Source organism: Opisthocomus hoazin, chromosome 6 (genome assembly GCF_030867145.1).
Source record: "Opisthocomus hoazin isolate bOpiHoa1 chromosome 6, bOpiHoa1.hap1, whole genome shotgun sequence".
Taxonomy (NCBI): domain Eukaryota; kingdom Metazoa; phylum Chordata; class Aves; order Opisthocomiformes; family Opisthocomidae; genus Opisthocomus; species Opisthocomus hoazin.
Genome location: NC_134419.1, coordinates 15,762,713 through 15,786,869, shown reverse-complemented (window position 1 = coordinate 15,786,869; position 24,157 = coordinate 15,762,713). Strand labels below are relative to the sequence as shown.

The following is a 24,157-nucleotide window of genomic DNA, read 5'->3' as shown; positions in this document are numbered from 1 at the left end:
AGGTATACATGATAAAAATGAAGATAGTATTGGAAGGCTTATTAGAGTGACCCTCCAAGGGGCGGCAATAGCTGGCTGGCCTTCGAACACTGGGTGTGCTTACGGACACTTTGCAACCTCTGTTAAACCAAGCAGTTGCCTACTAACTGTGTACATCACAGAGCTCTCACTGTGATAAATTCCCTGGCTAGAAATTAAATTAGTGCTCCTACTTGCTCTTGCGTGACTCTGTAATGGGTTTCACCCCTTGTAGAAGTTAAATCCGCTAATTAACGGAAGTTGGTTTCTTCTCAAGTCCAGGGTACAAGATTTTTTGAATTTTTATCCTGGGAAAAATCCTACTAATACATTCTAGTAAATGTGTAGGAAAATAAATGTGCTTCTACAGTTTGTTGAGCACCTGTGCCATATGCCTTAGACACTCTGAGTGGCTTGACAGGAGGCTGAAGATCTGAAGCAATACACTAAGATAGCAAATACCTTTGTAGTGGACCAATGTACATTATCCGTATTTAGCATGTCTTTTTTTCATTAAATGCACTAACATTGGATACACGCTTAAAACTGCTTCCAATTTAATGCTCAGCTCCTTGGTTGGCATAAGTGGAATTTACAAAAATTTGTATTTCTCCACGTAATGTTAATTAAAATGTACATTCAGAGGTAAAGACAGGCTGGATTTTTTTCAACAACATTAATGCTGTTTAGGAAAACAGAATTAAATAGATAATGGAAGCATGATGCTTCTTCCTTTGGACAAAGCATCGATAACAATTCATAATAAAATGAATTAAAATTATATTAAACCTTGATTAAAATAAAATGTAAGCAAAGAAAATTATTTCAGTGTTTCCCATGTACTTGTGTTTCTCAAGCAGCAGAAGACAATAAAATCAAAAGGAATCTAAAGCTAGTCAAAAAGGTAGACTTCATAAGCAAGATAAAGCTTAAAATATCAAACCTTGTACAGTCCAAAAACCAATCTTAATCAGAATGTTTAGCTCTGACATCTTTTTTTCATATGCATATTAGTGTATCTGCCTCAACTTGCTTGAAGAGAAACCAATAATATGTATAACAAGCTTTTTACTCTGCTTTGCTACGGAAACGAGGCATGTGTGATCCCACTCTCTGACTTTCTGTATTTTCTCAGATAATTTTTAACTTGTTGGATGATTTCACCTAATTAGGAAGGGGGGGTGGAGACAGAGGTGGTGTCAAAAGTATTTCTTTTCCTACAGTTTGTAGGAAATGGGTAAGTAAAGAAGAGGGATTCAACCCTACGGGGCTGAGAGGAGCACAAACCCACTCCTTCGGTGAGACCAGAGAGCTACAACGGCGTGGGACAGTGATAGACGACGGCGCGAGGCGGGGATGGATGACGGTGAGGCTGCAGTGGGAGCTCCCGTCTCCCCCAGGCCATCAGCCACGGTAGGAGGCCAGGCTTCACACAGCAACCTGCGTAACTCCGATTCAAACTACTTTCCAAGGTAGTTCTTTCAGTCCATCTTTTGTAATAAAATTGTAGTTTTAAAGACATACCTATAGTAGAATATGCTAGAAAAAGGGACAGAAAAATACCTTCCAAAATTACATTAATATTCAAGCTCATGACTTCAGCTTTTCATTCCTTTTCTCTGCCTCTCATTTTTTCCTTATTTAGGGCTGCCATGTTTGCTGTTGATGGTAATAACTATGTTTTTCAAGCCTCTACATAAAAATATTGACCTGCTGTTGATCAATGTACCAGCAGTATATAATAACTCAGCACAGTTTTCCCTCCAGCTGCCAGCACTCATCCATTCCAGGTTCATTTTACCTGAAGGAACAGACTGCTTCAAAGGCAACCCCACCTGGACTGAGCTAGCCAGGAAAAACAAAGGAAATCCAAAACCTTCTTAACTGAAGATATGATTCCTGTTAGGATAGGCAACACTGAAATAACACTGCGGCCTTCATGTAACTATGCCTGCTTGCTAATTCCCTGGTGAGTTAAAGTTAAGGCACTGTGAGAGTAATGGAGTCTTTATCTTGATTGGAAAATGTTTCATTATATGAACAAATGAATCACTTGTCCACACCCAGGATCTTCCCCCCCACCCCCCCATTTAACTGTACGGAAACATTAATGTATAACAGCAGGGAATTCAGCCAGGTTTCATCTCCCCCACCAACTGCAACAACCTGCATACATACACAAGATTTCTACAAAAAACCCTAAGTTCCAAGTAAGAGAATTAAAGATTTTCTTATTTCTAGCAAAAGTTAGATGCTCTTATTTTAACCTTTGTTCATGTTCATACTTCCAGGCATGAAGTGCTACTAAAGCACGTTACACTTGGCATCTCTTATTACTGAAGCAGAAGGCAATGTAATCTTGTGAGAAAGTGTAATAATGCGGTATTCATTTTGCTTCTGTGGCTGGAAGCCAACTCTATATTAATATTCATTTCCAGTATACAGAGCCACAATATTTCATTTATTTTAAGAATTTACAATTAATTTGGTATGATTCTGTTATCTGCTCCCAATTTCCTTCCATGTTTCTTTTAGCTGAAAAAGCAGCTCTTATATAGACTTTAAAAAAGTAAATTCACAACTGAAGCATCAAACGATTGCTACTGGCTACTAAAAGCAAGAAAAACAGGGACAGAACAAAATGAACTTGAAATATTACAGATGACAATGAAAATTAGCTTTCTGCAAATGGCAAAAATTCAATCTGCAGAAGTTCTCAGTTGACTTTTTCCTTCCCAAACTCAGCAGATAAAACACTCTCTGTAGCATGCTGTTTGCCACTGTAACCAAGCCAGAGAAAACCAGTCTGTCTGCTCTTCCTTTCTGTTTTCACATGGTTTCAAGCACCACATAGTATTAAACTCCAAGTAGTCTCGTCAATCTTTGTAAAATGTACTAAAGGGATTTGAAACTATTACAATAATATATAAAATCCTTATTATTTTAAAATTTCAGGAAGAAAAAAAAAAAAGAAGAGGCCTTTACTTCCTCCACCTTTGGTTTCAACTAGTGCAACCACTTTTGCAATGTAAGTGCATTTATAATTAACACAAGTTATTACCTAACCAGCCAGTTGTAAGATTTATAATTCCATTCTCTTAATATGCATGTACCTTCCTTACCTGTGAAAGAGGCTGAAAAGCATTTCACCTTCCAGCTGTTGGCACTTACTTTCCTATAAAAGTGAGATTCTACCCAAGTCAACAGACCCGAATGACACCAAGAGAGCAGGCAGTACAGCAGCTACCAAATCAGAAATCCCGTCAATGATGAAGCCATCCCAGATCTGCAGTGTGCCGTGGGAAATACCAGTTTTCTAATATATCCTGGCAATATTTAAGAAGAAAGAGGGGAGGAAGGGGAAACTATGAAAGCTATTTAAGAGAAATGAGGCTTCCCCATGTTCAGACACCTTCATGAAGACTCCTAGTACGTACTCCCCGATATACATGTATGTTCACACATACAGAAGAACAACCTATTTTAGCAAAGCTTGTCTGCCAGTACAACACAAGATCTGAGTCTTAGTCTAGAATAAATGCTTAGGAAATTACACAGTGAACATGGAAGACTGCACGCAATATTTAAATATTTAATCTTAGGTTTTGCCATTTTTAGGGACTAGATCCTTTTTGTTTGTATAGATTTGGGAAAGAAGAGAGGGGGAGGCAGACCAGCTTTCCTGAAATCTCTCTGAAAATTTAGCCTTAAAATTCAAAGAATTTTGACACAGTGAGGTATGTATCTCCTTTAAAAGATAGTGAAATCACACCACAGACTCACCAAAGAACCCTATATATTATACACTGATTACTGACTAATATAAGAAGGCATGGAAGTGCTACTTTAATACTAAACCAAGTCTTTTCATCTGCAATCTAGTCAATCAAAATGATTACATCCAGAAATAGCCTCAAGTTCTACACAAATACTTGTAATTAAAATTTTTTTTAATTAAATCTTTTAATTCTTTGTGTTTTATTCTTTTAATTTTATTTTAAATTAAAAAGCTTTTTCCTTCCTCATTTCTTTAAGAGCTTTTTTAAACAGTACATTTGATAGCAGTGAAGTATTTTTCCCTTTTTAAAAATCAGAAATTTTTTTAAGTAGATGCTATTCCTGTATGCACTTTGAGTTTTATTTCCTGAAATTTAACTTGCATAGTTCTAATCTTAATGAAGTGTTTGCCTTTTTATTTTCAGCCAGCCAAATTAGGAAAAGTAAAACAGGTATTTCATTTGCACTGTTTAGTTATATCACATTTAACATATCTATATATTGCTTTAAAATGATTGTGCAATAAGAACAGGAAAAAAAGAAGAATAAACAGGAAGAGTGCAAAAATGAGGCACCTACCAATCAAGGATATTAATACTGTCACTTCAGTTGCCTGAACACTGCATTTTGGTTTCAACATACCACACTGTATCAAAACAAAAAAATGTATTTTCTTTTTTCATTAAAAAAGAGAGTAACTTGAATCTTATAAATTAAACCTAGAACATACTACAGATACTTTTAGTTTGACATCCTAAAACTTCAAGTCATCTAACAAAAATTAATTGTGCAGACCATTCATCCCATCTGCAAACTCAAGTAAGAAATAAACTAAAGCTTACCTTCAGTACACTGCAGGAAGCTGATAATGAGCAGAAACCAAAAACTTTGCATTCTGCAGCCAGAAGACACCATTATTGATCCCTGTAAGAATTTTCTTTGTATTCCTTAATGAATCCAATTATGAAAGTCCCGTATCATCGAAACCAGTGGCCTGCATTACTCATCTTCATACCTGGAGAAGCAGACGTTTTGGAACAAATGGAGAAGAAAAAAAAAAAATCCATCAATAGCTGAACACCAATAATTTGGAATACCAAATTTTACTTGACATGAAGACAGAAATTTTTAATACAAACTGACAGTACACCTGTACTGTAGCTGGGAATTTGGCAGGTTTGTGGGATGTAATCTCTCAAGGTCAGTGATCATTAAACAGAATGCCAAATAATGATACATGTTAAAGTTGAAAGTACGAAAGTACGAATGTTATTGACGTACTTGCACTAAGACACATGGAAAAAAAAAGCAGAGAACGTTTTCTCTGAATATAAGAAATTGGATTTGCAGATGACTAGGCTAAGCTTTTCCCACTCCCCAAATCTGACACAACCTGCATTTCTCTGCCTCAAAGAACAACAATAAAATAACATAAAGGGCACTGCCACATTGCTTCGTGTTTCGAAACATGGAGTGGCTGAAAACAATGGAGCAACTCCGCTCAACAGGAAGGCTCTGCATGTCTCCTCCCTGCCATGGCTCCGGCGTTCCCTTTGTGCTACACTTAGGTCACTCTCCTCAGACGATAAGTCCTAACAGCACCTTTGCCGACAAAATACTCCGTTTGGTGAGGAAGCCTCTTCATATGACTCTAGAGTTTGCTGTATTGCTACCCAATGAACACCTTCAGAGAACAGGGAATAAATGTAACAGATGAGACTCTCCTGTCCTTAGCCGTAGCCGAGATTTGCCTCTGACTGAGAAAAATGAACAAAACTGCTCCTGTAAATTATGTACCAAAGGAAGAATTCTTAAAGCTATTATTTGCATTTGAAATAATATAATTATGGTGATAGAGTGCAGTTGCTGTGATAGAAGATTTGACAGCAGAGTGCTCCCTTTTGCTAATGACTTCATTCTCTCACCAGCCAACTGAGTAACTACATACATGCTCTTCCATACCTCACGGTACGGAGCTAGATCACGCCTCAGCCCCGACTATTGGAATCTGGCAAGCTAGACAAAAATTAATATCCATACAAAACCAAATTAGTTTTAACTACAAAGCTGGCTCTATATATTACAGATATGTGAAACAACTCTGGAAGAATGACTCTCTGAACACTGCAGCAGTTATAGATCCAAAGAGCTGAGTCTGGTGCCACATTGGCTTGGTCTCTCCAAGGCCAATGGACAGGACTGCATGGATGTGCTCCTTAGACATTTGAAATTAATGTTACTTTAAAAACATGTAACAATGACTATGTAAAAATTTAAGGGGCAGGATCCCAGGGCCACTTATGAGTCTTACAAATATGGAAGCATGCTGACGGTTTTAAAAATATATTTACCCTTTTGGCAAGGAGAATTGGAAAGGATGAAGAGCACACAATGCCAGACAACGAAATTCTATGAACTGCAGATCATTTTCAGAAGTGTAACTCCTTTTATATTAGTCAATATTAATATTAATCAATGATAAGTTTGTTCCCTCAGTACACTGACAGCAACAAGACTGACACTTGTTTTTTTTCACCAAGGAGAGAAAAACAGGAATTAACAGAAAACATTATGGAATAATTTCTCTGGCTCTCAATGAAGGCAATGTGAGTGTGGCAGAAGAGGAGATTATTAACAGCCAAGTAGGCTTCTTTACTTGGCTCCTCTTTAAGAGGAGTGATGCCACTTCAGTGTAGGCACCCCTCTCACACAACACAAGCGTGCTTGTGATTTCTCACACAGGGAAATGAAAGAGAACCAACATCTGAGGCCGACTGATTTTATGTTTATTTATACACAAAAACAACCCCTTTTTCCAATTTCCAGCTACATACAGGTGCTCTTCAATCACATGCGCTTTTATCCGCACACATTTCAACAAAGAGCATGTAATAGCAAATGGAGTGCTCCAGTGCATGACAGCCAGAGCGTGGCTCTCCCTGGCACAGACCCATGTGGCCTAGAGGTAAAAGATGTGCCCTCAATTTAGATGGTGATACACCAGCTGCTACAGGACAACCCAGAAGCAGTTAGAAAGAGACAGTCATATTGTACCTCTAGATCTTTCACACTGGGCTGAGAGTATTTTGCAACTAAAAAAAAAAAAAAAAAACTAAAAATCCACAAAGGATGCACCGCATTCGGCAACTACAACTGCAAAGAAGCTCCTGCTGAGTAAAGAAAAAATTGCCACCATGATATATCCAAAAAAAAACCCTGGAGATAGTTCAGCTAAAAGCTTGGGAGAAGCTTGGATTAATTTTTCACCTGCAGCACCCAAAGGAAAAATCATAATACTTAATACTATTTCACAGACACTACAGACTAATCCGTATAATTTCAGTAAGCAATCAGAATAATCCAAGAGAATAGATGAGGAACAATAATGGCTAACAGTGAAATTAAGTCAGCCTTCTGATTGTTCCCAGTCTGTCCAGAAGATTTGGACTTCCTGAGACTTAAGTTTTATCATTATTTCCATAACATATCACTGCACACCAAGTTTTTGAGACATCTTGCTTCACCTTCAAGTGGATAGTGACATACCTGTACTTTATCGTGCTTAACACTTCCTTGTGGTCTTTTTTTTTTAAATTGGAGAGGGGGAACGGATTGTGTTAAAGACAAAAACAACAGTCAGAGCACCACTTGTGGTACCCAATACATCTCTAGGAAATAGCTGCAAAATTTATGGCAGAGACTTTTTTAGTTTTGTTAAAAAAATTGAGAGTTCCTGATCTTGTAAACTGACTTATTTTAACTATTTTAATAAGAAACCACAGTTTCTGAAAGGATAGTGATGTTTTTGTGATACTAAAACCAGCAGAAACTATGCAACTACAAATAAATGCAAAATATTTTAAGGACAAATTTAAGTGTTTTGTGCAATATATTGTTCACTCTATATTACTGTAGCCTACAGACATAAAATTTAACTCAGCGTGCTGCTGCAAAAAGAATTCAAAATAAACTAAACAGCCCCTACCAGATTATCAGTAACACATTTTTCTAAAAAAGCAAGAAAAAATTAAGCAGTGTTTAAAAATCGATGCAACATGGTTTGGTTTTGTGCCTTTTTTTTGTTTCAAATAAAAATTAACAGCTTCACAGCAAACAATTTGTTGTGCAATCTATATATTTGAGAAACTCTACATGGCTCCAAGTAAAAGAACAGTGCAGTTCTGAACAAACTATTCATCAGCATAACAAAACACAACAAAAACTAATCCTGATAAAGGCAACCAGACATGAGCTGGAGCCAGAGAGCACTCCGGCTAAAGACACTGCCGTCAGCCATGTCCTTCTGACCATCCATCTACCAGCGATACAGAAACTGTCAGTGGCACCTCACAACAACAAATCCCAAACCAAACAAGTAGGATCAGGAAAAGACATATTAAGTTACCTCTTTGTAAACAGAAAAAGGAGACCACAGCGAGTGGCTGTCCTGCACAAATAACTTATTTCCCCTCAGACCTTCATAAACCTTTTCTCTGGATCACTGACTGCTTGGGCTTGTGGGTGGGGCAGACAGAAACTCCCTAGAGCAAAAGGTTGCTTGAATTTCAGACTGCAATAAAAGCTGCCCAGAAAATTTCAGTTGTAACTTAAATCCCTACCTCTGGGCCATACTGCAGTCTCTCATAGAAAAAAAACCCCACCAAACCTCCATTGAAAACAGAGCAGTTCACCTTGTAAAGTGTCTTCATGTATGTGCTGTTAAAGGAGGCTAGATCAGTAATAGAAATGTTAATGTTCAAACCTGTACACTGCAAAGGTATGGGGCATCTTCTCATATCGTATTCATAAGCTGTACTCCAAGGCCTGAATATCTTCATGCCCCTGCCTTGCTTCCTTGTTCTTCTGTACTTCTGAAACTTCTTACAAACAGAACACGACTGCTGCAGAATACGTGCCACTGTTGGCCATCCCTCTCCCCGCAACATTGCTCAAGAGCACCCCAGAGACAAGAGAAAGCTGCTCCAAACATGCTCCTTGAAATACTTTCATCTTTCAAGAGAAAGACCTCTCAAGGACTGCCGTGTCCCAGCTCGACTCTGTTTAACCTTCCCAAGGTTTTATTTTCAAAAGCCAAAAAAGGGTCTTTTAAGAGCTTCCGGACAACTGACACAGCATGCTCAAGAGCTACCTTTTCCCTCCTGTTCCATCCAGCTTTTCAGTCAATTAAGACTGAGGAGAACACAGAGAGATCTTTCCAACTAAGCAAGGATGTTTTTTCCTTAGCTGAACATCTTTCAGACTAATGCTGGTGTATTTTACAACGTAGTGCTTAATTTTCCAAATCATCTTAGAAACACCGCAAAGTACTTGCAACCTCCGTCAAGCTTTAACATCTCTATTACAGAAATAAAATTCACACTAGCTTTACAGACGAAGAGGCACAGAGAGGTTGGGAACATCAGCCACAGCTGCACAGCTCATACGCGCTCAGGAACTAGCAGGACCCAGGCAATCCTTCTTATAAATCCTGTACGACCTACCTCGCCACACATGCAGCACCCCCGCCGCCTTTCATAACCCAGTTTATGAAACTAAGTAATTCTGTAATATATCTGAGACACTCTGCAGAGGAAAGGAGGGGGAAGAGGAGGCGCGGGTAAGTAGATATATATTCATACAATATAATAGACTACTTAGTCTCCTGAGAAATCATGTGTCCACGTGCTTTCCCATCATGAGGCTTTCCCAATTTTAAAAAAAAAAGTTAAACTTCCCATAATTTGTAACATAAGAATTTAATTAGTGCAGTGTGATTAGTAAAACTGTCTAAGCCACATTAGTAAAATACTTGAATGAGACTAATAATGTCTGTGATCCAAGAACTACAGTTTTATACATATCTGAAATGAGACCCAGCTCTATTTTTCAACACTGAACACATCTTCAGATGCATTCAATTATGAGTTATTCCTAAGTCTTCAATATGGTTCTTCCAAAATTGACTTACATTAATAACTGTATTAGTGCTACAGTACCAGTTGTAGAAAAACCTTCAAACGTTACAAAAAAAACTGACGCCAAGCAAGACCCCGTACTGGTTTAGCTAGCATCCTTCTACCACTTCCTGTAAACAAACAATGCCTTGCCAATTAAACAAGCTGCAGATTGCAAGAAGAAGGGAAAGGCTAACTCTGCTCTGTCTAAAATTGGCTAGCAAAGACTTATTTCCCATTAAAAGCAATTCAATGTTTAAAATGTATCAGAAAGTCTTATCTTCAATTCTGTATTCAGCAGCTCCTAATAATTGTCACCCTGAACACTGGATTTCTAACCCAAAACTTCTGTTTCCATGCTGCACGGTAGGAATACAGTATCAGGGAAGAGAATAATACAGTAAGAACAAGACTTGACCAAGGTCATCCAATCTTGCACCAAAAAAAATTACTTCAATGCATTCAGCTGCATTGTGCTCTGAAGTGACATACCCATGCCTGAGGAACCCCTGAAAGAGCATGAACGTGCACCCTAAATTTAGAGTGACCACAGAAATGCCCACCCCACACCAGCCTGCGCTCCCAGCTCATCAGTGCAGCAGATAATTCAAAACACCAAATCCACCTGTGCAAGACACAACACCAAACAGTGCATTGACACCATCTTAAGAATGCAACATCACAATTTCGTCCGTCAGTCCACAGAAGCTCAGTGGTCTACCGCAATCATTCACAGAGAAAATAAATAGTATTTAAGAGGAAAAGACGCAGTTTTTCCTTCCTCATCAGCACTGCAGTTTGGTTCGGTGTCACTCTTGTGTTTTACAGACACGTTGCATGGCGTTCCATTCCCAACAATCCAGCTTTGCCCCTTCTTGTTAACACAGGATAAAGCCTGGACACTCTAGGGAGTTTTCATTCAATAAGCCAGCAAAGTAAACCTTTGCTAGCGCTAATAAGAACGGCTTTTTTTGGCTCCAGGCACTCTCCTTTTGCCAAGTCTGAATTTCTCTTTTTGCCTTTGCTAAATGCTCAGAATCAAAGTGGGGGAGCGGAGGGGTGTCACTCAATCCTCATTTCAAATTCCCTGTATTTCACCTGAATCGACACGGTGCCGCTACATCAGACCACCTCTACTCAAACGGTGCAGGTAAAAGCTTTGTAACACTTCTGCCCTCTGTGTCACTACATCTTCCTGGGGTCTCAAAGAGAAATCCCCAGCATCCAAAGGAGGGAGGGAAAGGGATGCTGGAAGTCAATTACAACCGTTATCAGCTGTAATATCTTAGTGTCGTGCTGAGCATGTTAAAATATGCTGATCACTTTGGACACCAGAGGCACAGTCTGAGGCTGTTTGCCATTCTCCTCATTAAACTGCAAAACAAATAGCTCTCATTTTCAAACCTACGTAGGACAGATTTTATGAACATCAAAAATAAACAAAAAAATAATGAATAGCTATAAAAAACACCGAGACCCGTATGACAACCAAAAGAAGCAACTCTAACAGCTGAAGAAAATTCAAAGGCTTTTCAAACTTCTCACAGAATAGAAATCCTCAAAATAATCTATTTATATTACAAGGTATCATTCCTTTCCCTTGGAAGGAAAAAAAAATATCACTAGACTAACTTCAACCAAAGACACTGCAGTCTTGTAAGACAGTAAACTGTTTGCTGACAGCCTTGACAAGGCTTTGCAAAGGCCCATCTTTCTCAAAGCTGTTATGCCACTTAGCTGATCTCTTTTTTTTCCTCCCATCCAGTGTTTTTCACAGCTGAGAACTTGTTTGAAGTGGAAGTAAACTGAAAAACACAACAAACAAAGAAGTCCTGGGCCTGTGGTCAGACATGTCCCTACCTGTGCAGCAACGTGGTGTTTCTCTAGCTGACTGCTAAGACTTCAACACACCCGACCTGCTTTATGGGCGCTTACAACTGGGCTTAAGCTGGGAAATGACTGCGGGTATGCCTTTCACAGCCGACACACTGAAGTAAGACAACCTCGTCAGATCAGCATAGAGCCACCAGCCAAACACCCACGAGCTACTCACTTCCAAAATAAAACCAAGTTACAGGCATGAGCAGACAAGAACAATTCTCACCCATGCCTTTACAGCATTTTTACCCGTGCTGTAATGGGGTTGGTGGGGGCTGTACGGCCCCAATACACTGGAACTGTAACCGAACCACAGTCGGGGACGGCTGAGCTGCAGCCTTGGCATCTGGTATTCATGCACAAACCTCCGCTTGGTAGTACCAATCCCCTGGAAACTACTGCACTGAAGATTCTTTTCCAGGTATGTGCCAAGGAATATCATCCAAAAGATTCATGAAGGTACGGTGATAGACAGTGGGCTGCTTTAAAATGAATGCTATCAGTTGTATTTAAAATCAGTGTATGTGGTCTGTATTCAGTATAAATGATACTGTCCAAGTTTTGAGAACAAGCTTGTGTGGGCAGCAAAGTCACTTTTGATTATTTTCAAAAATTCTATCAAAAATCTTTCTCGTCACCAGAAAAATAACAACTCTCTAAAAAGTAGCCGAAAAATATTTCTCATTTTTAAAAATTCAGAAGCAGGAGGCACATACGTATACATGCAATGCACTGGGTGTAATTTGCTTAAAGAGGAATATGGTTCTAATGTTAACATCTGTGAGACCATGGCCTAATCATTGTTCAGTGAAATATGAAACTAGATCAGTGGTGGCACATAAGATGTAATCTCTACTGTGTTTGGCTCACTACACTGAATCCTTGACTCATAAATCATTGTTACTAGCCATTCAGTGAATCAATATTCAGATTCCCTCTTGGTCTATACATATGACCACTAAATGAAATAATAATGACCAAAATCTGCCACATATTAGGTTATCAATATTACCAAAAGGGATTTCTTGGGAGCAATGAGGTAATCTAGGATAAAAAAATATCACATGAGCATGCAAAGAAATGTGAAAAACCTGTGACTAAATATAGAGACAGCAAGACAAAGGTATTTTTAAATGCCTCTTCTTCCATCCTCAAGCATTAAAATTTACCATAGCATCACAATAATGCATCTTATGAAAGGCCATTCCAATAATGCCTGCTTTTAATTATGTTTTAAAACATGCTGCACTTGAGCATTTTTCTTTTTCTTCTTTCAAACAACCCCTTCTCAAGTTGCTACTAGTGTTGTTTCTTTTCTTTGAAGCACAATTAATATTACAGTGATCAGACAGTAGTATTTTCTTACCAGCAGCCTGATAGTCAGGAGCTTCAGAAGACCACATTTTAGTTCCACTAAAAACTAACAAAAAACAAACTTCTAAGAGTAATTCCATAAAGCTGTATTTTCCAAAGCACTCACAAACCATTTGGTTATTAAAAGGTAGCGGATCACCTCTTGCAGAAAAACATGTGCACTCCCATCCCATACCTGACCATGAGCCACATCAAAATTTGTAATTTTGACAACAGAAGAAGGGAAGAAATGATGGATACCTCAAATACATCACCTTTGAAAGAATAACCAACTAAGAATGGTCTTTAACTACTTCCTAAGCACACAAGAGATTCTCCAGGCAAGTATGACTTACAGGTAGCAACTTCACAGAATTTACATAACCCTTTGGAGGACTTTGGCATGTACAGTAAGTACCAGAAAAGAAGCACACGCTGACAGAAGACACATCTTTCAGGTTTGCCAGTTTTACATACCAGTAGCACTCAGAAGGCTGAAAACTCAAAAATAAAAATGAACAAACTCTCTGTTCTTCTTCCCTTGTGATTGGCTTTTCTCATACACACATTCACGGTGAAAACAAGAACTCAAGGGTGAGAAGCCATACATGCCAGCACTGCACAGACAGCACTAACTCTTCCTTGCACCTACACGCAAATATACGACCGAATTACGTAACTATTGCTTGCACATCATCAAGAATGTGCAAAACATATGCAATAAATACGGCAAATAAACCTCCCATATCTGTTCAGAAAGGGCCTGATTCTGCAATAAAACAATTCCCTTCTGTTACTGGATGATGGGGTCTGTAAAGATGTATGTGTTGCCTAGGCATTTAATGATGCAACTCTAGTTAAGAGGATTTTCTTGTACAATTTAATAAGCAATGAACATCCAGGTGCCTATTCTTAACAGTGCAAGGCAGCTGAGCGACTACCAGTCATTCACCAGAGCTGTACCGCTTCTTTAATTGGGTGAACCGTGGGCTTTACTTATTCAAACTATGATAGAAAAACAGAAAACTATTTCAGTTCATTTTTTGTTCCTTTTGTAGAAAGGCATCGGGAAACTATAATGATTACATTTGGAGAAGTTATAAGCAAAAAGAGCTCTAAATTATAATTCAATGGAAAGGCTCCTTCTACTTGCATGTACCACTGCTTAAAACTCTTCTCCCTAGCATCTTACATAATATTCGCTTTTCCTTCAGAGGGAGAGTAAAGCGGGGGGGAGGGGGGGGGGGGGGGGAAGAGATGTATTTTGCAAACAGTGAAGGCCTTTCCCATGCACTGTGAAAAGGGAAGAGTGAAGTGATACCGTCTATTAAACAAAATGAAATATGGGTTATCTCCAGCACTGCAACGTCAGCCAAAGCGAGCACTTGAGGACAAAGCACCCCTAAATTGCTTTCACTTGGAGAATTTTAAAAAAGAATTAATACTTTTTTAAGTATTCAAAAGAATGAACTCTTTTCATTCGAGTGACTGAAAACATTGTATTTCCCATATATTTTAATTTTTTTAAAATGATCCATACAGCACAAATGAAATTTAAGATACATTTTTAATAAATTTTTTAGCAGCAACATGACCTCTGATTTCTGTGGTTTCATCAAGCAGACCAAGAACTTTGTGTCACACATCTACAATTTCTTTCAAATAATATAGGTCTTGGTAGCTCAATGTGACAACAATACTGCTACTTTGGAAAAAATCTTATTTCTCCTTAACTAGGTTATGCTATGATTTTAAATGACAAGGTCCTGTGCAGCTTGCTGTAGGTGACCCTGCTTCGGCAGGGGGTTGGACTAGATGACCCACAGAGGTCCCTTCCAACCCCTACTATTCTGTGATTCTGTACCCTTTCACAATTACAAACACTTAATGGCCTTTATTTCGTCTTCTTTTACTAAAATTAAAGATAATTTTTTTAATAAAAAACTTGCTCTTCATATGTTCTGCTGCAGTTCATGAACTATATGTGCAACTAAAAAGAAAAAAAAAGTCTGTATTTGTCTATCAACAACATTTTTAAGTGGATAGAGTGGAAAGATTACAAAATTTTAATAAGAACATTATATTATAGTAGCAACAATCTAGGTGTTTTACTGCGAAGTGGATTACCGTAAATGAAATTTTAAATGTCCTTTCCATTTTATAGATAACACAAAATGACTCTTTTCATGTCTCCAGCGATAAGGATACATGTGCCACACATTTAAATAGTGCCTTCACCCTATCCAACCCTGCTCATGAATTAATAATTCAGTGACATTAATACAAGAAGATAAATGATAAAGAGGTTACAGCACAAGGGCCAACGGTACACATATACTTCTTTTAGAACAGCTAATACCTCTCTGCCAATTACAGTCAGAACTTTTTAACAGTTTTCAATGGTATTTTTACAATCTAAATAGCAGCTTATGCACACACAATTTCACACAACTCAAGCTTAATAAATCTCCTGCTGCTACCAAACAATCATTCTGGGGGATTAAAGTGCAACATCTGCTAACATTAATAAGCATTTTACATAGCAATATGTATAAAAGCAGTTGCTATCAGTCTTCTGAAAAAGCTTCTAGACTGGTTTGGCATAAATTATACCTTTATCGTTCAACTGGTAACTTTAGCTTACGGCAACAATAAGGTAGCTATATTGCTATATAGCAGGAAAAAACAACGAAATTATATACTGACTGCAATTATCATTTATAGTGGAACAATTTTCAAAACACTTGAAAAATAAACAAAAAATGTACGTATGCAAAGAATTTCAGGTAAGAACCTGGTAAAGTCCTGCAATTTCAATACTTACAAGAAAGCGAAGCTACCAATCTGTCTGCAAGAGACAATTTCTCTCCCAATACTAGTTACAGCTTTTTAATCCACCCTGGGTTTTTTTATTTTTGATTTGTATTTTCACCAAAGCAGAATCTGCTGTGAAAGAGTGTGTGCCTTTCCGAGCCATGAAATAAATATCAAGGGTTTTATTTAATTAGGAATTCCACCATACATTTTTAGGTAGAATTTGGCAAATGAGCATGCCTTGGAGTCGAGAGACATGTAACATCAGCTTGAGCCAACAACACAGTTGGCAAACACGGCACAAACTTTTACAGGCAGCCCTGCCAACGCAGCTCAAGCCCTGCAGTTCAGCCGCGGATAGCCGAATGCCAGGGCCTGCCAATCATCCCTTCTGTGCAGTGAATAAACCAAAAAAAGTCATATCGTAGCTAGTGTTACCATTTTATTGCAAAGTAGCTTTAAATGTATTTTTAAAAACATGGAGAGGTAAAATATTGCAGGCTCTTAATTCCCAAGACCTACAGTCTTGGTATTTTTTAGAAACTGAAAAGAATCAATAGACAAATTTGCAATAATATGTACTATAACAGTTACCATTTTATTTTTTGTATAGCGCTCCAAGACAATTTTGTTGTGTGGTCACATGTGGGCCAGTATCTGCAAGCTCGTTTCTTTCTCTTATGCAAAAAGAAATTTGTATCAAAAACATCCAGAGAGATGGCAGAACAAATAAGCATGTAGAAAATATTTAATCTACTCTTTTTTTTTAATTAGCAATTGATTTCCCATAATGAATTTCTTAAACATGATTGTTTTAACATTATTTTTAAAGTCAAAACATTGCTTTAAAAATTACCATTATCATATTCTCCTGACATTGCCTACCTTCTTATTTGACATGTTATGAGAGACGAAGAAAATCAAAGCAATCAGGCAATAAAAGCAATGCCAGTGCTTGACAACTAACACCCAAGACCTTTTGATGCTATCAGGCTTTAAAGTACCCAGAACTAGGGCTGAGAAAAAACATTTAAGGACAGAAGGAAAAAGCTGAAAACAAAAGGTAAGTACATTTACTATCTACTTTTTCCTCAGACTTATGGTTTCTTTAGGCTGAAGTCTGCACCTGCAATTCCCATACATATTTCAAAGATCAGAATCACTGTCGCCGGAGGAAGCACATGGGGATTAAGAACCCAGATGCCTCAGTGCCATGAACAGTCTTTCTTAAACACAGCTTCAATTTTTAGATTACCATTTTAAAATAGCATTTTTTGAAGTTACTGTGTGCTGCCCATAAGAACACGGCTTTATATTAAAGTGACAAATTCTTACTTTTTTTCTTTTAGAATAGAAAAACACGATATTGGCACACAACTTCGCTTTCAGGCTTCTCCTCCACCCGCACTCTAACTCTCACATCAGACATATCCCCTGCCATGTGCCAGCCTTACATGTTCTTGAAGATTTACTGCTGCTGTAGTAGTCTCGTGGCTATTTCAAATCCAGGTCACAACTTTCCACAGTTACTCAGATTAACATTTGCAATTTAATCTATTTTAACACAAGCATCCAACAGCGCCGAGACAAAAACGACGTGACTTTTTGCTCAAAGATGACTGAATATTACACATGATATTTAACAGGTTTTAATCATAACAGTTTGTAAACAGCGTAATACATATGTCTGCCCTAATTTAGTAAGATGTAATTCTCACACAACACTCATCAAACTGAGCACAAAAAAATTGTTCTGGCATTTCACTAAATTAAAATCTTCAGTCCCCACAGCAAGAATGCACAAATTTAGATTTTATTAATATCTTAAATCAAACCCACTCTTATGAAAGGTAATTCACTAGTCATCTTCTCTTGTGATAGCGAAGAACAGAACCGGGTCTTAAGCATATTTTTACAGGTACTTTGATGATAGGCTAACCTTTTCGTCTGATTGCTATTTTTACCAAAAATAGCATTTTCTTCGAAATCCAGCAAACTCTTGTTTTCATGAATGTAGTTTTAAGCCTTCAGCGACAGAGTGGCTGACAGCTCAACAGAGAGAAGGCAAATTTAAGAGAAGTTGTCCGTCTTTAGAAAATGCATGCCGTTTCACCAGCTTCTAATTCAGCAATCTGAAAAAATCCAAATGTAATCTAGACCGCCGTATTTCACAGCTTGCCCAAAGATGTCTTATTGTGCAAAACCTTCATACTCACAAAAGTATGCAAGTTATACACATGCTCAATAAGCCACCTTGATTTAACTGGTGCTCCATGTACTTTAATATTTTAAATTTCTAACACTAAATAACACTATCAAGCCTTCTGCATTGCAGGCACTTCTGCAATAGATTACAAATCAGATGCACAATGAAATCATCATCATCAGGTAGACTCCCCCGTACTGCCAGTTACTCACCAGAAATCAGGGAGAGTCATACTGCAGGGCCACGAAACAGAAACCAAAAGAAAGAAAGAAAAAAAAAAAGGGGGGGGAAAAAGAAAGGGGGGGGGGGAAAGAAGCCGCAAAGGGAGCAGGCAGAGCTGGAAGATGGCATCCCCCCAGCTAGTTTCAAGCGTAGTGGAAATGGGAAAGCCCTTCGGTAGGGGGTAGAAGGAAAGCAAGCAGATGGATAACGGAAGACCTCAGGAAAGCTGCAGCAGTGCGGGCAGGCTGGTCCTGCCGTGCCATGGGTGGATGTGTCAGAGAGCCGACGCGAAATAAAGAGGCATTTGAAGGAGCAGATAAAGACTGACAATGAAGGAATGCAAGTCAACAGGGAACAGAACAGCGCAGAAAAGGGAAGGACTTGCTAGCATGAAATACCTGAGCACAATTTGATTTCTTTCAAGCGGCCCGCCAGCATTTAGGATCAGTTGCCACACTCTCCTAGCCCAACATACAAGACTTCTATCCAGGACACAAACACAAGCTACACTAACTGCACCTATTCGCTTTTTAATCCCTACAAAAAGCCCACCAACCCACATCGGAAGCCACAAATCTCTCTGAAGAATGAGTCGAAGCAGTAAGCAACGTGGAGACAGACAGATAGAGCTGGCACGCAATGTTACAAGAGGGGCCAGCACACACATGCGATGCGATGCATGTCTGCACGTGTATCTCCACACAATTGTTCAGAAACATTTGCTATTCTGCAAGTAATCATACTCTATAAATGACTGATCATTTCACAGTGCCAGAATAATAATAATAGTAACTTTACAAAGCTGACTACAACTGCAGCACAACTATTGCACATTCTGGGCAATTTTTTTGTTTAAAAATCAAGTCCAGAAGAGATTGTGACAGTAATAAATGTACAGTTTATTTATGGGTCACTATTAGGCTGAACTAAGATTTTATTTCTGGAAGAAGAGAAAAAGAAAGATGGGAGGATGAATAACACAGACAAAAATGGAAACGAAAAAAAACCCCTCCAACCTGCAGGCTCATCTTCTCGGATACGTAAGAAGCGATAGACACAGGCATGACAGAACACTTCACACTGCCTGATTATCAACATACTCTCTAGAAGTTACTCAGTTTTATTTTAATATCTCATCAGTTAAAAGGCGATTTGATGTTTTTGACCTAAAAATAGCAGCTTTATAGATCTTCTAAAAATAAAAATATCTAACCCAAGATTAATATGGTGTACAATACAAGAAGAGCTTGCAGTAAGCACAGCGTAAGATTTCAACAGCCCGACATTTGGCCCCAATGATTTCTGGTGACCAAAATAAAAAACAAATTCACTATTATACTATTATTTTAGGACAGTTCAGTAAATATCACTTTTTTACTTTTCCACAGTGTTGTTATTCACTGACTAGAACATGTACATGTACAGTCCAGCTGATTGAGAGCGGAATGAAGGGAACCAGGCTCTTCCTGGCTGGCATCGACCCTAACCTGTGACTCTGGACAAGCATCACTTCTCCTGATCTGCCTCACAATTTTACCACGTGATAAACTGGACACTTTGTATTTTTGAATGAAAGCAAGTACCTTATTAATAAATACCCAGACACACATGTACTCAAGCATATACAAATTCATGAGCATTAATTTACTACTGTTCAACATTTTTTATTATTTCATTCACTTTCAAAAATATTTATTAACAACCACAGTCTCTAAGAATAGCTTAAAACAGATAAGAATAAAAATATACTCAGCTAAATGATTTCAAATATTTAAATGTACTACTAAATGTTGCATTCCTCTCTAGGAAGTTATTTATCTTGCAACGATAACTAACAGCTCTAACTTCTAAACAGCAGATACCAATTGCTTCAATATTCAAAAAGCATCAATTTCTTAAAGCTTGGTCTTACACAAAAGTCCATTTCCCACTTTTCATTCTGAGCCCCATACAATAAGCCATAATTATGAATTATTTTCATGTTGTTGTTCTCTTACAGGTACTGGGATACAACTCATTAAATTGGGGTTAAACAGGCTGTGGGTACGGGAGCAAAAGTACCACTGCCCTTCTACTAAGGACCAAAATATCAGTAATTCAAACTGATTGGGAAACACTATTCAACAAGATGATTAATTTTTAAGAATGTGGTGGGGGGGATAGTAACAAACATCACAGAACAATTTTAAATTTTACAAGAATCATCAACAAAGCTCACAAACATGAAGACTTTGAAACAAATAAATCTACATCTCTTCTTGCTCTAGGTTAAAAAGCCCAGAGTCTACAAACTCCTGATCTGGAAAACATTGAGCAAAGCTACAATCATCGTCAGTGACCTGGGCTGTGGCACGGGCGTACTCTGCTGCTCCACGTACGCACTGGAGTATTTTGTGCCATATACTGTGCTGCTCCTCTTAATAAGGTTTGTCAACACAGCTCTGAGGGGGTTTTGACCTTAAAGCCATTTTGTTGCAGGTTCCCCCTCCAGAAGTAAGCATCCAGTAAAACTGATGCCAGCGAGCACACCTGAGAACACACCAATTTAAGAAAAAACTCCAACCAACCAAGCAAAAATTAAAAATGCAAAATACAGTTATCCTCTAAGGTGGTTCCATTTCCTACATATTCACAAAACCGCATGGACTCCAGACACACCATGACCCAAGACATTCCTGCAAGCCCCCCAGGGTCCCCATGCCATCCACCTGCAGCCCGGGACAGGGAGCACAGGGGGAAGCCAGACCCGGCGCCGGCGCATGCCCATGCCCATTCTGGGAAGGGACATAACCAAACCGGTGCTTCCCATGGAGCACAGGATGAACCTCTCCGCTCGTAAGTGCTCTTACGGTTTCCATAGTGAATGTCATTTACATGATGGCATTATAAAGGTTCCCACATGAAAATGCATCTCTGGCATAATTACATTCTTCCAAGTTACTTTTCCTCCCACTTGCTATAGTTCTTAGGTGAAAGGAAAATATTGACAAAAACAGGACGAGGGGGGCATAACATAACCACAGACTGAAAAACATGAAATCGCCAAGGCATTTACAACTCTTATTTTTAAAACTTTAACTCTTCATTGCTACTGGGCAGCCTGACATCAACTACAGAGGGTAAAACACTCTTTAATTTATAGCCTAAGGGTCCTTCCATGTTTAAGAGGAAGGAACATGTAAAGAAATACAATATCTTTCTCAGCCCGTCTGTTCTTTGAAATGTCTTCATTAAAATGGAGATTTTGACTTTTTGACTGTGAATAACAGAAAAAGGACAAACCTGGTTTCCAAGGCTCTTCATCTGCAGACAGCGCACACAAGACTCCCCTCTTCCACCTCCCAATGATCACACTTTCGTATCACAGGCAATTTTTGAGGGGGAAGGGCAGATGGGACTACCTCCAGTTCATGATGTTTAGCTAAATTAGTCCTAATTACACCTTTGTTTTATTATGAAGCAGCTGCAAGAATATAGCCATGAATTCGGATCTGCAGCACATAAGGACTTGTGCTCTCCCAGACCAAGCGGCAGCCATGACAGGGCCCGCCACCGCCCACAGGGTGACGACAGCGACGTAGCAGACCGTGTCGCCAGAGAGCTCAAAGTCACAAGCTACAGTAAGAAAGGCGCTCCCTGGTTTTGGGTTTGGTTTTTTTTTGGATGGAAACATCTTGTACCCGTCAGCATTCACAGTTGTTCACTAACACTGCAGTAAGACCCCAACCTGTTCACTGATCAGATGGACTTGAGTGAATTTTAGAGCACGGTACCGGGAGCTATTTCTTTATGCTATTTGCGAGCCACAATAAAATTCCACCGAACTTATTTGCTCAGTTGGTTTAGCAGCAGCTAATATTTCCTATATGTACAAGACCTGAATAGTTGTTCTTTTAGGTAATTTAAATAATAGCTGTAATTAGGTGATTGAGGAGATACTAATCATATCTCTCAACTGTGCAGAAGTTGCGATTGTGCAAACTGCTTAACCACAGCACTGAAACAGCAACAGATTTTCCCGCTGCCCCACGTATTTTTCAGAAGTCCTTACGGATTACTTCTAATAATCTATTAATGTTGCAGCTTTATTTGGTGTATCGGTTATTATGTATCTATTTAACATACAAACAGAAATATTTACTGGCTATCTTCCAGCAGACTGACTACAAAATTTTCACTTATTTGTCTTTCCTTCAATTAACATTTAGGGACTTTGGTAACTTTTTTTAAATACATAAAACTATACTGAACAAAAAGAATTGTTTTAAGTAGTCATTTCATATATCAAGTGATTTTCTGCAAAAAACACACAACAACTAAGAAATTTATTGTTTACAGAATCTCAGCTAGCTATCACACACATAGATCTGTGAAAGATGACAAAAAATTAAGCTAAATACAATTAAAATAAACCAAACTTTTAAAATTGGCCATTAACTAGATGGGTAATAAAAAGATGCTGATTTCAGTGGAAGTGACTATATTATTAACTTTAAAAAAAGTATCTAAGGGACTATATGTTCAGAAGCAGGCTGAAAACAGTACTTTCTAATCATACCACTGCTGTAAATATCAGTATGATCAGAAACAGTATCATTAGAAATTAAGATGTAGTAAAGACACATGAATTCTGTACAGGTCACAAAAGTGTAAGCAATACTTTCATTCACAGGTATACTGCAAAGGTTATACTGGTTTTATGTGCTCTGTTAGGCAGATTTTTCAGTCGTGAGCCAAGAACTACTGATTATTTGCATCCCATTTGCCAAATACAAAAGCTTTATTAGTCATAACAGCACTGCTGTTCCAAACAGACACAGAGATATAAATAATAATCAAAAAGCCAGGGGAAAAGAAAAAAAAAAAAAGAGAAAAAGACAGACTTATCCCTTTTTCAGGGTTAGTTGTCTGTGGGCAGTTAAGTACGACTTAGTGTGGCCTCATTTTTAATGCACACTACAAGTAAAACGACTGCAGTGTGGATTTGTGCTTTTATTTATTGTCTGGCAAACAAAAGAATACTAATTTTAAGAAGTCATTCATTACCTTTTTTTTTTTTTTTATAAATCCTGTAATCTTTATTTTACAATTATATATGCATATTCCAAAATGTTTCAGGAGAGCACACAAGGTTAACAATTTGGTAAGAATATTTTGGCATATATTCCTCTTTCAAACACAAAAATTGTCTTTTAAGACATTACAAAACTTTTTAAATGATAAATACAGGTAAAACAAATCCACTGCAGCCTATTTTTAATACTTTTAAAAGAAATTATAAGTAATTGTAATATTTAAAGCATTGATAAAAATGCGTTAGCTCTTATTGAATTTTTACGCATTATTCACCCTAAGTGCTGGCTGCTTCTTAGTTAGGGTATACAAGCCAAGCACTGCTCTCTACAATGCAGTCACAGTTCATGCTCTTAAATCGGTTGGAGCTCCACATTCATCAGGGGGTAACATTCGTCCTTTTGTGTTTTCTTTTTACTTACAGACAAAAGATACAATTGCTTTCCCCAGTTCAAAATGAATGAAATGTGAAGCCAATCGAAGAACCCACAGAAGTTTTTCTAAAATAGAAAATGTTGTTCTTCAGGTCATAATTCTTGTTGTGAACACAAGACTAAAGACAAAGTTCCAGAATTTTGCTTGAGTTGTGTAAATACAAGATGTACGAGTTACTGATGACAGATGAAGTCACATATCACGACCATGATTACAGAAATAATTAAGTTCTGAATATTCATTGTGTAGTGCAGTTTTAAGGCCCCATTCTCCCCCCTCAGTAACACATCAGAAAACATTTAAACTTGTGTGCAACGTTACCTTCTATCAGCACATTTTCAGAAGTGGAATATTTCATGTCAAAAGAAACAGGTGCTTCTTTCCTCTGGCTTCTGGTAATCAATAACAATTTAAAATGGATGGGTAC

The 24,157-nt window shown here is 38.1% G+C and overlaps 1 protein-coding gene across 20 annotated transcripts in view; it reads right to left on the bottom strand.

Moving 5' to 3' along the window:
* ADGRL2 (adhesion G protein-coupled receptor L2) overlaps nt 1–24,157 on the bottom strand; it is a 159,974-nt gene that overhangs the window by 123,524 nt on the left and 12,293 nt on the right. For 19 of the 20 annotated variants that reach the window (XM_075424784.1, XM_075424794.1, XM_075424788.1 and 16 more), the window contains exon 2: nt 4,638–4,810. In XM_075424784.1, the coding sequence (XP_075280899.1) occupies nt 4,638–4,710 (73 nt within the window). In that variant the 5' untranslated portion in view covers nt 4,711–4,810. Of the gene's footprint in view, nt 1–4,637; nt 4,811–18,212; nt 18,232–24,157 lie in introns of those variants that run through there. The other variant, XM_075424786.1, reaches the window with a different exon arrangement.